Genomic DNA, 15,955 nt, shown 5'->3' on the forward strand with positions numbered 1-15,955 from the left:
TATGGGGATAATTATGTATCTTGAAACAAAAGACCCTTTGTATTGAAGTATGGGGATAATTATGTATCTTGAAACATAAGACCATTTGCATTGAAGTATGGGGATAATTATGTATCTTGAAACAAAAGACCCTTTGTATTGAAGTATGGGGATAATTATGTATCTTGAAACATAAGACCCTTTGTATTGAAGTATGGGGATAATTATGTATCTTGAAACATTAAGACCCTTTGTATTGAATTATGGGGATAATTATGTATCTTGAAACAAAAGACCCTTTGTATTGAAGTATGGGGATAAATATGTATCTTGAAACATAAGACCCTTTGTATTAAAGTATGGGGATAATTATGTATCTTGAAACACAAGACATTTTGTATTGAAGTGTGGGGATAATTATGTATCTTGAAACATAAGACCCTTTGCATTGAAGTTTGGTCATAATTATGTATCTTGAAACATAAGACCCGTTGTATTGAAGTATGGGGATAATTATTTATCTTGAAACATAAGACCCTTTGTATTGAAGTATGGGGATAATTATGTATCTTGAAACATTAAGACCCTTTGTATTGAAGTATGGTCATAATTATGTATCTTGAAACATAAGACCCTTTGTATTGAAGTATGGGGATAATTATGTATCTTGAAACAAAAGACCCTTTGTATTGAAGTATGGGGATAATTATGTATCTTGAAACATAAGACCATTTGCATTGAAGTATGGGGATAATTATGTCTCTTGAAACAAAAGACCCTTTGTATTGAAGTATGGGGATAATTATGTATCTTGAAACATAAGACCATTTGCATTGAAGTATGGGGATAATTATGTATCTTGAAACAAAAGACCCTTTGTATTGAAGTATGGTCATAATTATGTATCTTGAAACATAAGACCCTTTGTATTGAAGTATGGGGATAATTATGTATCTTGAAACATTAAGACCCTTTGTATTGAATTATGGGGATAATTATGTATCTTGAAACAGAAGACCCTTTGTATTGAAGTATGGGGATAATTATGTATCTTGAAACATAAGACCCTTTGTATTGAAGTATGGGGATAATTATGTATCTTGAAACACAAGACATTTTGTATTGAAGTGTGGGGATAATTATGTATCTTGAAACATAAGACCATTTGCATTGAAGTATGGGGATAATTATGTATCTTGAAACAAAAGACCCTTTGTATTGAAGTATGGGGATAATTAGGTATCTTGAAACATAAGACCCTTTGTATTGAAGTATGGGGATAATTATGTATCTTGAAACATTAAGACCCTTTGTATTGAATTATGGGGATAATTATGTATCTTGAAACAAAAGACCCTTTGTATTGAAGTATGGGGATAATTATGTATCTTGAAACATAAGACCCTTTGTATTGAAGTATGGGGATAATTATGTATCTTGAAACATAAGACCCTTTGTATTGAAGTATGGGGATAATTATGTATCTTGAAACAAAAGACCCTTTGTATTGAAGTATGGGGATAATTATGTATCTTGAAACATAAGACCATTTGTATTGAAGTATGGGGATAATTATGTATCTTGAAACACAAGACATTTTGTATTGAAGTATGGGGATAATTATGTATCTTGAAACATTAAGACCCTTCGTATTGAAGTATGGTCATAATTATGTATCTTGAAACATAAGACCCTTTGTATTGAAGTATGAGGATAATTATGTATCTTGAAACAAAAGACCCATTGTATTGAAGTATGGGGATAATTATGTATCTTGAAACATAAGACCCTTTGTATTGAAGTATGGGGATAATTATGTATCTTGAAACATTAAGACCCTTTGTATTGAATTATGGGGATAATTATGTATCTTGAAACAAAAGACCCTTTGTATTGAAGTATGGGGATAATTATGTATCTTGAAACATAAGACCCTTTGTATTGAAGTATGGGGATAATTATGTATCTTGAAACATAAGACCCTTTGTATTGAAGTATGGGGATAATTATGTATCTTGAAACACAAGACATTTTGTATTGAAGTGTGGGGATAATTATGTATCTTGAAACAAAAGACCCTTTGTATTGAAGTATGGGGATAATTATGTATCTTGAAACAAAAGACCCTTTGTATTGAAGTATGGGGATAATTATGTATCTTGAAACATAAGACCATTTGTATTGAAGTATGGGGATAATTATGTATCTTGAAACACAAGACATTTTGTATTGAAGTATGGGGATAATTATGTATCTTGAAACATTAAGACCCTTCGTATTGAAGTATGGTCATAATTATGTATCTTGAAACATAAGACCCTTTGTATTGAAGTATGAGGATAATTATGTATCTTGAAACAAAAGACCCATTTATGGGAATCTTACTAATTTAATGAAATTAATATTGTTTATCATGGAAACACTCTTAAAAATGGGAAATCTCTTCTGGAATACTTAAAAACCCTGGCTGTGTTAATATTTATTCAGCAGCCGCCATCTACTTTTTTCCACTATGTTTAAACTTTTTGAAAGATATTTTGTTATTAAATAGACTGAGTTTAAATTTTAAATATCTGAGTTTTATGTTTTTGAAAGTTTTTTTTTATTAAATAGGTCCTTGCATTAAAAACTATTGTAAATACATAATTTTTGTACAGATCAGTTTTCATGGTTTGGTAAAAACAAAAACAAAAACGAGAAAAAGACATTTTGTTAAAACTTAAATTCTTGGATTTTGGGGAATGTTATTATTTCTTTGGAAGGATTGGTCTTCATATTTGTGGTTTGTAGCCAGTTCAGTTCCAATCAAAACAGAAGGCTATGTTTTTTCACCTGCTTAAGAATCGTGAGATCTAGTATTCACTTCAGGTATCGGTATCATCAACAGTGTTTCATTTTGTATCATCATCAACATTGTTACAGTTTTGTGTTGAAAGTTCTGTATTATCATCAATATTGTTAGTTTTGTGTTGAAAGTTCTGTACTATCATCAATATTGTTACAGTTTTGTGTTGAAAGTTCTGTATTATCATCAATATTGTTACAGTTTTGTGTTGAAAGTTCTGTATTATCATCAATATTGTTAGTTTTCTGTTGAAAGTTCTGTATTATCATCAATATTGTTACAGTTTTGTGTTGAAAGTTCTGCATTATCATCAATATTGTTACAGTTTTGTGTTGAAAGTTCTGTATTATCATCAATATTGTTACAGTTTTGTGTTGAAAGTTCTGTATTATCATCAATATTGTTAGTTTTGTGTTGAAAATTCTGTATTATCATCAATATTGTTACAGTTTTGTGTTGAAAGTTCTGTATTATCATCAATATTGTTAGTTTTGTGTTGAAAGTTCTGTATTATCATCAATATTGTTACAGTTTTGTGTTGAAAGTTCTGCATTATCATCAATATTGTTACAGTTTTGTGTTGAAAGTTCTGCATTATCATCAATATTGTTACAGTTTTGTGTTGAAAGTTCTGTATTATCGTCAATATTGTTACAGTTCTGTGTTGAAAGTTTTGTATTATCATCAATATTGTTACAGTTTTGTGTTGAAAGTTCTGTATTATCATCAATATTGTTAGTTTTGTGTTGAAAGTTCTGTACTATCATCAATATTGTTACAGTTTTGTGTTGAAAGTTCTGTATTATCATCAATATTGTTACAGTTTTGTGTTGAAAGTTCTGTATTATCATCAATATTGTTAGTTTTCTGTTGAAAGTTCTGTATTATCATCAATATTGTTACAGTTTTGTGTTGAAAGTTCTGCATTATCATCAATATTGTTAGTTTTGTGTTGAAAGTTCTGTATTATCATCAATATTGTTACAGTTTTGTGTTGAAAGTTCTGTATTATCATCAATATTGTTAGTTTTGTGTTGAAAATTCTGTATTATCATCAATATTGTTACAGTTTTGTGTTGAAAGTTCTGTATTATCATCAATATTGTTAGTTTTGTGTTGAAAGTTCTGTATTATCATCAATATTGTTACAGTTTTGTGTTGAAAGTTCTGCATTATCATCAATATTGTTACAGTTTTGTGTTGAAAGTTCTGCATTATCATCAATATTGTTACAGTTTTGTGTTGAAAGTTCTGTATTATCGTCAATATTGTTACAGTTCTGTGTTGAAAGTTTTGTATTATCATCAATATTGTTACAGTTTTGTGTTGAAAGTTCTGTATTATCATCAATATTGATACAGTTTTGTGTTGAAAGTTATGTATTATCATCAATATTGTTAAAGTTTTGCACTGAGATTTTGTTTATCATAATTAATATTGTTGCAGTTTTGTATAATCATCAACAGGGTTAGTTTTGTGTTGAATTTTTGGGCACCATCAGCGACAGTGTAGTAGTTTTTGTTGAATATTTTGAAAGTCAGATATGTTATCAATCAGCTGTTGCATTAAAGTAAGTAACACTGGTTCTGAAATGTATGCTGCCATGTTATGCTGGTTTGCATCTCACACCTGATTAAGCATAATGGTTGGCAGTAATTAAATGTTATGCTGGTTTGCCTCTCACACCTGATTAAGCATAATGGTTGGCAGTAATTAAATGTTTTGCTGGTTTGCCTCTCACACCTGATTAAGCATAATGGTTGGCAGTAATTAAATGTTTTGCTGGTTTGCCTCTCACACCTGATTAAGCATAATGGTTGGCAGTAATTAAATGCTTTGCTGGTTTGCCTCTCACACCTGATTAAGCATAATGGTTGGTAGTAATTAAATGTTATGCTGGTTTGCCTCTCACACCTGATTAAGCATAATGGTTGGCAGTAATTAAATGTTATGCTGGTTTGCCTCTCACACATGATTAAGCATAATGGTTGGCAGTAATTAAATGTTATGCTGGTTTGCCTCTCACACCTGATTAAGCATAATGGTTGGCAGTAATTAAATGTTTAGCTGGTTTGCCTCTCACACATGATTAAGCATAATGGTTGGCAGTAATTAAATGTTATGCTAATGTTTTTGAAAGTTGTTCAACATCAGTGGCTGAATTCATTTAACTTTTCTTGTCATAGTACTATGGGTCAAAAGTTTGTATGTTGATATACTTGGAGTTCCTTATTTGTTTGTCTCACCTGCTTAAGCACAAAGCATGGTTCAGCATTGTCAAGTTTTTAAAGTCACGTCTTCTGCATTTGTTTGACTGGAACTTTGGTATAACATTATACTAGATTGGTAGAGCATGTAATAGGTTGGTATAGCATTACATTATGAGGTTATAACATTAAAATTTGTATAACATTATATTAGATTGCTGTAACATTACAAAAGATTGAAATAACATTACAACAGATGGGCATAACATAACATTATATGAGATTGCTATATCATTACAATAAATTGGTATAACAGTACAATAAATTGGTATAACCGTACAATATATTGGTGTAACATTACAATAGACTGGTAGAAGATTACATTAGATTTGTCGAAAGTTTATATGTTGATATTCTGGGAGTTCCATTCTTGCCCAGTTAGGCAGAAACCATGTTTAATTTTTCTAAACAATGTTTAAATTTTATTAAAAGTTTATAAAAGTCATATTTTTTAAACTGATTTGGATAAATTACTCCAGATTCAAGATACATATGCAAATATGCCAACATTTTTATCTTGCTCTCACACGAAATTAAGCATTAAGGTCAGCACAGTTACAATTTATGAAAGTCAAAAAGAGGAGTTAAATTGTCAAGCATATATATGCAAATGTGGAGCACTTGTTATCTTTGACAGTTGTCTTTGTACAAGAAATTTTTACAAAATGAAATGTATGTACAAGAAACTATTGTTTTCTTGCAGGTACTAAGATACAAACCTGTAGGCCGGCCTGCTAAAGGAACTAGGAAGTGTAATTGTAGAACGGAGATGGTCACACAACAGCTTGGTCCTGGCCGGTTCCAGATGACACAGCAACAAGTTTGCGATGATTGTCCCAATATCAAGTGAGTCGGTTAATTTTATTTATTTATTTTCTGGCATCTGTTTGCATGGTGAGATATAGGCAGCATTTTTCTGGCAGCATTATTGTTGTTATCAACAATGGCAGCAGTTTCTTTGTTATCATCAAAATGGCAGCAACATCATCACTGATGTCGTCACTAATGCTACTTTGTGTGTTAAAGGTTTTGCATGTCAAAAATACATTGGTGATATATCCATGAATACAAGGATACAGATTAGATACTGGGTTCAGCAAAGGTTTTGTTCTTATTGCCCTGTGATTGCAGTTGTGATATGTATGTATGTAATGTCCTAAACTTTACCCAAATCTTTGAAGCTTGGCACATAAAACTTGTGACTATGCTAGTTTTATGGGTGTTTACTTACAGCAAAGGTAAACAGAGGTGACTTTACATACATTTCAAGTAACTCTTTGTTTCAAATATATTGGTATTAGTGATCATTAACCCAAGTGCCAACACATTTCAACCTGGAACCCCAGGGTCACGCTCTTGGGATTTTCCATTGCCTCCTGGAACTTATCCCTTGTTTGTAACATAAGAACTATCAAAATTCCCATCCTATAATCATATGTACGCAGTTACCCGGAAAGACAAATTTATACATGCAATTAACACTGCCCCTGGGTAATTTTCAAACAATGCACCTAGCGCCTTGGTTAGAACTTGGAAACTATTGAGATTCCTTCCTTTGACCATACATACACTCTTTGGGTAAGAAAAGAATTGATGCATACAGTGACATTGATCTTGGGTCCATCCCTACCCAATTGATATTTGCCCCAGTGGCAGTACGTACCCTCAGAGACCTATCCAGGATGCTCCCAAACTCCTGAGATAATGGTCAAAATAGGACAGCATGGAGATATGGAGATTTAGAAACTTTAGTTGATTTATTTGGTTGTCTTTGCTGTTACATGCAGCATCTTGGTCATTACCAAGTGAGCAGTATTCTCTTTCGAAACTTTGATACGAATCCTGTATAGTAAGTTAGTGTCTAACCTAGATTGTATTTGATTTATGTCATATGCACTATGTCAGTGTCACTGTAACTACAAAACACAGTGGTCAGTTTGAAAATCTTTTTATCTCTTATCCTCCTGAACAGATGGTCGTATCATAATGGGATTTTAATAGACTTCCTATACTGTCTTGTTGGTCTTAACTGAAAACAGTGCTGATTTGAGATCCAATATGGCCACCACGCCAGCCTTATTCAAAATCTTGTTATCCCTACTTCTTCTGAACAGAGAGTCATGTCGGCATGGGGTTTTCGCCAGAAGGCTTCGTATGCTGTCTAGTTAGTCATAAATGAAAATAGTGTTATCTGATTTCAAATTTAGCCAACATGTTGGCTAGCTTGAAAATATTGTCACTACTTCTCTTAATGTTCATATTTAGATGTGGTTGTCACCAGAAGACTTGTTTTACTGATGTTTGGTTGTTCCTAAATTAGAATGGTATAGATATGATGCTTGGAAATCTTGTCACTACTTCCCTTAATGTTCATATTTAGATGTGGTTGTCACCAGAAGACTTGTTTTACTAATGTTTGGTTGTTCCTAAATTAGAATGGTGTAGATATGATGCTTGGAAATCTTGTCACTACTTCTCTTAATGTTCATATTTAGATGTGGTTGTCACCAGAAGACTTGTTTTACTGATGTTTGGTTGTTCCTAAATTAGAATGGTGTAGTTATGATGCTTGGAAATCTTGTCACTACTTCCCTTAATGTTCATATTTAGATGTGGTTGTCACCAGAAGACTTGTTTTACTGATGTTTGGTTGTTCCTAAGTTTGAATGGTATAGATATGATGCTTGGAAATCTTGTCACTATTTCTCTTAATGTTCATATTTAGATGTGGTTGTCACCAGAAGACTTGTTTTACTAATGTTTGGTTGTTCCTAAATTAGAATGGTGTAGTTATGATGCTTGGAAATCTTGTCATTACTCCCCTTAATGTTCATATTTAGATGTGGTTGTCACCAGAAGACTTGTTTTGCTGATGTTTGGTTGTTCCTAAATTAGAATGGTGTAGATATGATGCTTGGAAATCTTGTCACCATTTCTCTTCATGTTCATATTTAGATGTGGTTGTCACCAGAAGACTTGTTTTACTGATGTTTGGTTGTTCCTAAATTAGAATGGTGTAGTTATGATGCTAGGAAATCTTGTCACTACTTCCCTTAATGTTGATGTTTAGATGTGGTTGTCACCAGAAGACTTGTTTTACTAATGTTTGGTTGTTCCTAAATTAGAATGGTGTAGTTATGATGCTTGGAAATCTTGTCATTACTTCCCTTAATGTTCATATTTAGATGTGGTTGTCACCAGAAGACTTGTTTTGCTGATGTTTGGTTGTTCCTAAATTAGAATGGTGTAGATATGATGCTAGGAAATCTTGTCGTTACTTCCCTTAATGTTCATATTCAGATGTGGTTGTCACCAGAAGACTTGTTTTGCTGATGTTTGGTTGTTCCTAAATTAGAATGGTGTAGATATGATGCTTGGAAATCTTGTCACTACTTCCCTTAATGTTCATATTTAGATGTGGTTGTCACCAGAAGACTTGTTTTGCTGATGTTTGGTTGTTCCTAAATTAGAATGGTGTAGATATGATGCTAGGAAATCTTGTCATTACATCCCTTAATGTTCATATTCAGATGTGGTTGTCACCAAAGACTTGTTTTACTAATGTTTGGTTGTTCCTAAATTAGAATGGTGTAGATATGATGCTAGGAAATCTTGTCACTATTTCTCTTAATGTTCATATTTAGATGTGGTTGTACTTGTTTTCCTGATGTTTGGTTGTTCCTAAATTAGAATGGTGTAGATAAGATGCTGTTATTGCTATTCCTCCTAGAAGTGTATCAGCATAGTGTATCATCAAAAGACATTTAATCAAATCTAGTTGGTCATAAATGGTGCTGATCTGACCTCCAGTAAGGTCACCATGCCATTTTGAACATCTTGTTATTGCTACTTCTTTTGGCTGGAGGATGTTATAATGTTTAATTGGTCTTGAATGAAACTGGTGTTGATCATATCTTTAACATGGCTGCCATGATGGCCATCCTTGGACCAAATGACTTATACTGTCTAGTTGGTCCTAATTGAAAATGGTCTGACATCCAGCATGCTGTCTAGTTGGTCCTAATTGAAAATGGTCTGACATCCAGTATGCTGTCTAGTTGGTCCTAATTGAAAATGGTCTGACATCCAGCATGCTGTCTAGTTGGTCCTAATTGAAAATGGTCTGACATCCAGTATGCTGTCTAGTTGGTCCTAATTGAAAATGGTCTGACATCCAGCATGCTGCTTTTGCATCCATTATGAAACTGTTAGTTTGCTATTTCTTCAGAATTGGGCTTTTGACAAGAAGTCTTGTGCAAGTTGTGGGCACATTTTCACAATGTATGCCTAAGATTTTACTAATTTTTTACATGTCTTTTGTTTGTGATTTTGGGTGTTTCACTGATGAGAATTACAAACATTTTTCATAAGTTTCCTGTTCATTTTTTTATGTAATATTATGGCAGCTCCCAGCAAGGCATAATTAATTTTTTTTTCATTATTACCAGTATGATTGTGGAGAGTGAAGGTCAGAGAGTGGGTTGTCTTGAGGTACTCTCTCACATTACGACATATATACTGTGTAGTGGGTGTTTTCTAACAAAGCTATTTTTAAAGAAGTTTTTTTAAAGCATTTTATGTGAAAGAATAACATGGAAACATTCATATGCCTCATGTTGCATTTTACTCAAAGTCTGTCAAAAATCAGGGCAGAAAGATAACCCTCAATATACAGTATGTTCGGGTCAGGAAGTGTTGATATTCAGATACATTCCATTCAGTGATTTTATATATATATATATATATATATATATATTGATGTGAGTGAAGATATTATATGGATGTGAAAAAATCTAATTCAATAGAATACCAGTATACAAGTTCTTCTCCTTAGCTACTAGTCATTAAACAAAACATTTGCTCATTTCCATGTGATGATGTCAACATTTCCACTACTTAATAGCAGTAGCAGCTGTCTGTTAAAAATTGAATGAAAACAAGTTCAAAAAAAAGTTTTTTTTCTTCTGTAAATGATCATTATCAACATCATAATCAAACACTTGTAGTCAAGAAACTAATTAATAAATGTTTTTTAAAATGGCTAATAATAAGAATTCTTCCTTGTAGACTCACTGGTCCTAAAGATAAAGATATGTCAATGAAAACAACGTATTTTTGAAGAACGTTTAAAGTGGAAAGTTTTTTGAAAAAACAACAGATATGTCTGTTATTTATTCACAATGTCTGGAAAGGATTTAGTTCCAATTGGATATTGTACAAAATTTAATATTGACACAGTAATTTGTTAGAGAGACTAATATGCTATTCCCATTGGTTGACAATGATTCTTTAGTGAGATGTGTAAACTATTCCCTCTTGTTCCTGCTTCAGATTGTATGTCTGTATAATGAATCCTTAAAGCTAAAAATATTGTGGCTAAGAAACATTACTGTATCTGTGGGAATATGAACATACTGTTACATTGGCAGATTATAATCCATCTCTGTAAACACAGAATTCTCACTAAGATTTTAGAACTAGGAGTCCAGGTCTCCTTTTTTTTGAAAATGATGAGTCACATTAGCAAAAGTTGGAGTCCACTGCCAGAAGCATGTATACCTTAAGTGGCTAAATTTCCAGATGAGTAGAACCAGTGGTTGCCATAGAGTTTAATTTTCTAACTTCTTTACACCACTGACATATAACTCATGTTTGTCCATTAGAGTGAGATTGAATTATGTCAGGCCCAATAAAGGTCTTATTCCAAGCACTAAGTTATGCATCATACATAGTGTTCCATGTGAAATATCAGTTCTGGCACTCAGCTGAATCTCATTACAATCTTTGTCAATTTTCCTCAAAGTCATATCCAAATTTGTAAACAGCATTTTGTCCAACTCTTAGCGTGTCTTGATTTTGAGGTCATGTGTACTACTTATTGGACTACACATGGAAACGAACACAATAATAAAAGCTAAAGTTGTTTATTTGATGTACCCTTGTAGTTATACACAAGTACACATCACTGGTCTTTCTGCCTCTGAATTCAGTCATTGTAAACGTCAGTATATTTTCCCACCGCTCTGGATCTAGTCGAGTCTCTGTAGTTGCTGTTGGGTCATGTTCTTCAGATGTACTCTTATAATGATAACATGTACGTCTGGGTTTTTTTTCAGCCACTGAATTTTCTCATTGTAAATATCAGCACAGCTAAAATGATAATTTATCAACACATTTTCGCATTCAGCAGGTGGTTGAAGCAGAACTGGCAAGTCCTTGAATTTGGCATCTGTCAAATGCGTGCATATGAAGGACTCCTGTATAAGTGATTTTCTTCATCCCAGATGAAAAAATTGTGTCCAGATGTGTGTGATTAAGCATTTCCGAGACCAATGATACATGAATTAAACTTTATCACAGGATGCAAAGTGCATGGTACCAAGATTCAACTGAAATTACTTAAACTGTAACAGTCTAAATTTACACAGGTGCCTGTTCACTTGAGCACACATAATTTTTGTAATACTCATTATGAAACAGTGGGGCAATCACTTTTTTAGCTGTGTAAATCAGCAGCCAAAGGAACAGAGAAGACATAAAATTTATTAAAAACTTTAATTTCATTTAAAGATTAAACATTTTCTTCTGACCTCTGCTTTGATGTAGAATTTTGTTCTTCCCTTTTTATACATAATTATTATTTATGTAACATATTTACTGAAATGAATTGAATTTTTGTACAGGTCTATATATTGTCACTTTTTATGATAAATTTGTATATTTCTTTTCAATCGGGTCATTCAGCATCTCAGAACAGTAGCTCTCGATTCATTCTTTATTTGATTGCTCCTTACTATGGCATATAAACTTAATATGTATTATGTCTTAAAGTGCACTGGTTTACAAAGATATGCAAAATAAAAAGAAGGAAAAAAATGCATCTTGTATGGCATACAAGTGAATAAACTAATATTCCATCAACAGAAAGAATGTACATACTTTGAGCTCTTTAAATCTTGTTAAAAATTTGAAATTTGAAATGATTATCATTTGCACGGAACATCTGTGCCTCGATTTTGTTGATACAGGAAGAGTATGTGTTCTACTTTAACATATTTATTTATTTATTTATTTATTGTCTTGGCTTTGTTCTGAAATTTTTTAGAAAAAGCAACACATTTACTTGGCATTTGTTGACCTCAAATCGATTTATCTTAATCATTATAACAAGGTTTTTATTTAAAAAAAGAAGTCCAAAAAGTGAGACAAAAATGTAAATAAATATACAAATAAACACATTCTTGGAAATTTCAGAAAATCTAATCAGGTTATCTACACATGAATAGACATATGACTATTACATTTTATTGCTAATAATGTTTTATTTTTTGTTAAAATATCCAGTTCCAAATAATTTTTACAAAATATGTAAAAATTAAAATATTGCTCCAATGGCCTGGCCATCAGGTCATCAGTGTATGCATACAGATATGATAGCTCATCAATACACATTTTCCAGTGCTGACAAAACTCTTTTCAAGACATCATGTGAAATTTCATTGATTTGTATTTTTATATTATTATGTACCTAATTTGATTAGGCTTTATTATTATAGTTATTTGATAACTGTCATTAGTGGATGGTGTACATATTTTGCAAACACAAATATAGGTTCTAAAGTCGTGTAGTAAATTTTTCATCTTTAGAGCATTGTAGATATAATAAATAGGAAGTTAAACAATACATTGTTTGTATGAATCTGAACCGAATAATTTGAGAAATGAACATAATAGTTTCCCAAATGTATTTCTTTGCATTTTGTCTGACACCGATTTGTTTTGCCTGATGCCTACATTTTGTTTGCTTGATGACTACATTGTCTGCTCACACCAATATTTTATATGCCTGATTACATTTGGTTTTGACATGAACATTTTGTTTGCTTTGCAACAACACTTTATTTACTTGCTGTCTACATTTTGTTTGCATGACACCATAATTTTGTTTGCCTAATGCCAGCATTTTGTTTGCCTGATGAATACATTTTTGGTTTGGTTTGGTTTAGTTTGGTTTGATTTGTTTGGTTTGGTTTGGTATGGTTTGGTGCTTTATGGCACAAGAACACAATTAGGTAATTTAATGCTGAGGCTGTTGGGTTAAAGTGCCATTCCCAAGAACACCATGGTAGCTAACCTATGCTGGTCCGATGGTAGGATTCTAACCCACACCCTTTTGGTTGTGAGTCCAGCACACTACCCCACTGCAACTCCTACATATCTTTTTGTAATATACTTTCAGATTTGTTCCTGAAGAGAAGGTGTTAGAGATTGAAATAGAACCTGGAATGAGAGATAGCCAGGAATATCCATTTGTAGCAGAAGGTAAGTTGGGTTGGTTTTCATTTGTGTTGGAACAAATTCATAATGCACAGAAAATGTAACAGAAATACAGTACAGTGCAACCTCATTATAACATGGTTTCTGGGGTCCATAGGATAAGACCATGTTATAGACCAAACCTTGTTATAACCAACTTAGCTGAAGAAAATGATTCATAGACCAAAAAATAGCTGGAAAGGTGGGGCAGGCTTAAAAATATGTGCTTTTAATTAAATGAAGACAAACTAGTCTGAAATTCACTTGTACATTGATAACTTATAGAAATTCTTTGTTCATACTGACAAACCATCTGAACAGTGCACTGTTATGTCATAATCTGCTTATCCACACCAATAGTCATGCTACCAGGAGTGGTTTCAATTGACCAACCTTTGAAAGCAGGAACAGTAACTGCTACAATTGACCAAATGACAGCTAATTCTATTTTTTTAAAGTACCAAAAAACCCCCCCCAAAAACAATTATACTGAAACTTCAAAGAAAACTGATTAATTCTAAATCACCAATTGTTCTGTATAAATACTAAGCAAATGACTAAAAAAATCAGTCTCATTGTTCTACAATTATTTATTGCCACCTCAATAAGAAACAGACATTAGTCTGGTCCACCTTTAGTGGTGGCCTCAATGACATATGCATCCTTCAGCAAAGAAAATTGACTACAGTCTTCGATAAAAACCAAAAACCATTCATAAAAAGAAGTCATCACCAAACTTAAATAAAAGCAGTGGAATCTGATGAATTGTTGCATTTTCTAAAGTGACTGCAACACATTTATTTTACCTTGAAAGTTTCTCTTTTGCTGGAAAAAAGTTTATGTTTACGATCACTACCAATGGCGGCATAAACGCAAATTAATTCCCAGTCTTTTGAAGCCATAGCTATCTGGCTGTCAAGTCAACAGAAGATGAGGTATCTCACGAAGCTGTTTGTTAAACTTTTTAATTTGTTCACCACAAGTTTCATTTCCCTATGAATATCCTCATCTCCAGGGTAGCCTCGGCAAGAAGATAGCTGTCTCTAGCTGAACAAAATCTAGGCCAATTTAAGTACATGTAGCATGTAAACAACTTTAGCCATGTTCTACGGGACACAATATTTAGTGAATTGTTTAGTGTCAATCTGATATAGCTCAAACGACTACAGTGTTTTTAATATATGTTATTTGTGATTTCTAACGAGATGTGTCTGATACATTAATTTTAATGCATGTGATCTTGATTCGAATTTATGGATTTTTCATAAACATGTACTTAACAGATTATGTTGTTGTTGTTGTTATGGGGTTTAACGCCATTTTGCAGCACAAGATAGGCTATACATGGCGGCCAATATTAATGGTGGAGGAAGAACCAGGGAAAACCCCGGAAAGAACCACTGACCCACGAGAAGCTACCGGAAAGCTTTCTCACATATCCACATTGGCAGAGCCCCGAGACACAAACCCACGCAGACAGAGGTGAGATGGCAGTGATCCATAACGGAGAGCACTTTAGACCTCTCGGCCACTCGGGGGCCCTCAAAACATTATGTAATGTACAATGCAAAGGAAGGTATCGTCGACCATACCTGATATATGCTGTGATTCCATTTATAACAGCCTCACCCTCCATCGCCTCACCCACATATTGAACGGCACATTTCCCAAATACAGCTACAAAATTACTTATGTGTTTGACCCCCCCCCCCCCCCCCAATATGGGGCAGTTGGAAAATACTTGACAAATAATCTCCACCACTCATGGAATTTGAATTGATTAGTGAAAATAAAACACATAGTAAAGTCTAGATTGTCTCCAGTAACTCAGATATAATTTAAAACAAGTGCCATCTGCCCTACTACCTCCTGCCCCCCCCCCCCCCACCAGGCTTTTAACCCTCTTGAATTATATCAGATTGATACTTGCCATTGTATGGTATGCACCCAGCTACAGTCAATGTTGTCCAAGAATTGCCATTGCATATTGCACTAGAAGATACATTTGACATTTTCATATGTTTTATTATGTCCCCATTGCTTGTACATTTTTTGCAATGGTAACATCGTTTGTCTTTTTATCCATCCCAAGTAGCTTGTTACTAAGAAATATGGTTAGCATGTTTGTAAACATATTTAGATGATCTGATTTGATTCTTGTTGAACATGGGTAGAAAAATCCATTACCCAGTAGACCAATTTGTTGAACATGGGTAGAAAAATCCATTACCCAGTAGACCAGCTTGTTGTACATGGGTAGAAAAATCCATTACCCAGTAGACCAGCTTAAAGTTGTACATGGGTAGAAAAATCCATTACCCAGTAGACCAGCTTGTTGTACATGGGTAGAAAAATCCATTACCCAGTAGACCAGCTTGTTGTACATGGGTAGAAAAATCCATTACCCAGTAGACCAGCTTAAAGTTGTACATGGGTAGAAAAATCCATTACCCAGTAGACCAGCTTAAAGTTGTACATGGGTAGAAAAATACATTACCCAGTAGACCAGCTTGTTGTACATGGGTAGAAAAATCCATTACCCAGTAGA

The 15,955-nt window shown here is 33.3% G+C and overlaps 1 protein-coding gene across 1 annotated transcript in view; it reads left to right on the top strand.

Moving 5' to 3' along the window:
- Positions 1-15,955, top strand: part of LOC149790613 (dnaJ homolog subfamily B member 11-like) — a 47,557-nt gene that overhangs the window by 13,937 nt on the left and 17,665 nt on the right. Inside the window, exons 5-6 of the mRNA XM_089972725.1 lie at positions 5,795-5,937; positions 13,331-13,413. Of these exons, the coding sequence (XP_089828851.1) occupies positions 5,795-5,937; positions 13,331-13,413 (226 nt within the window). The remainder of the gene's footprint in view (positions 1-5,794; positions 5,938-13,330; positions 13,414-15,955) is intronic.

This window comes from Sinohyriopsis cumingii, chromosome 10, assembly GCF_028554795.1.
Source record: "Sinohyriopsis cumingii isolate HCF-2022 chromosome 10, ASM2855479v2, whole genome shotgun sequence".
NCBI classification, from domain to species: domain Eukaryota; kingdom Metazoa; phylum Mollusca; class Bivalvia; order Unionida; family Unionidae; genus Sinohyriopsis; species Sinohyriopsis cumingii.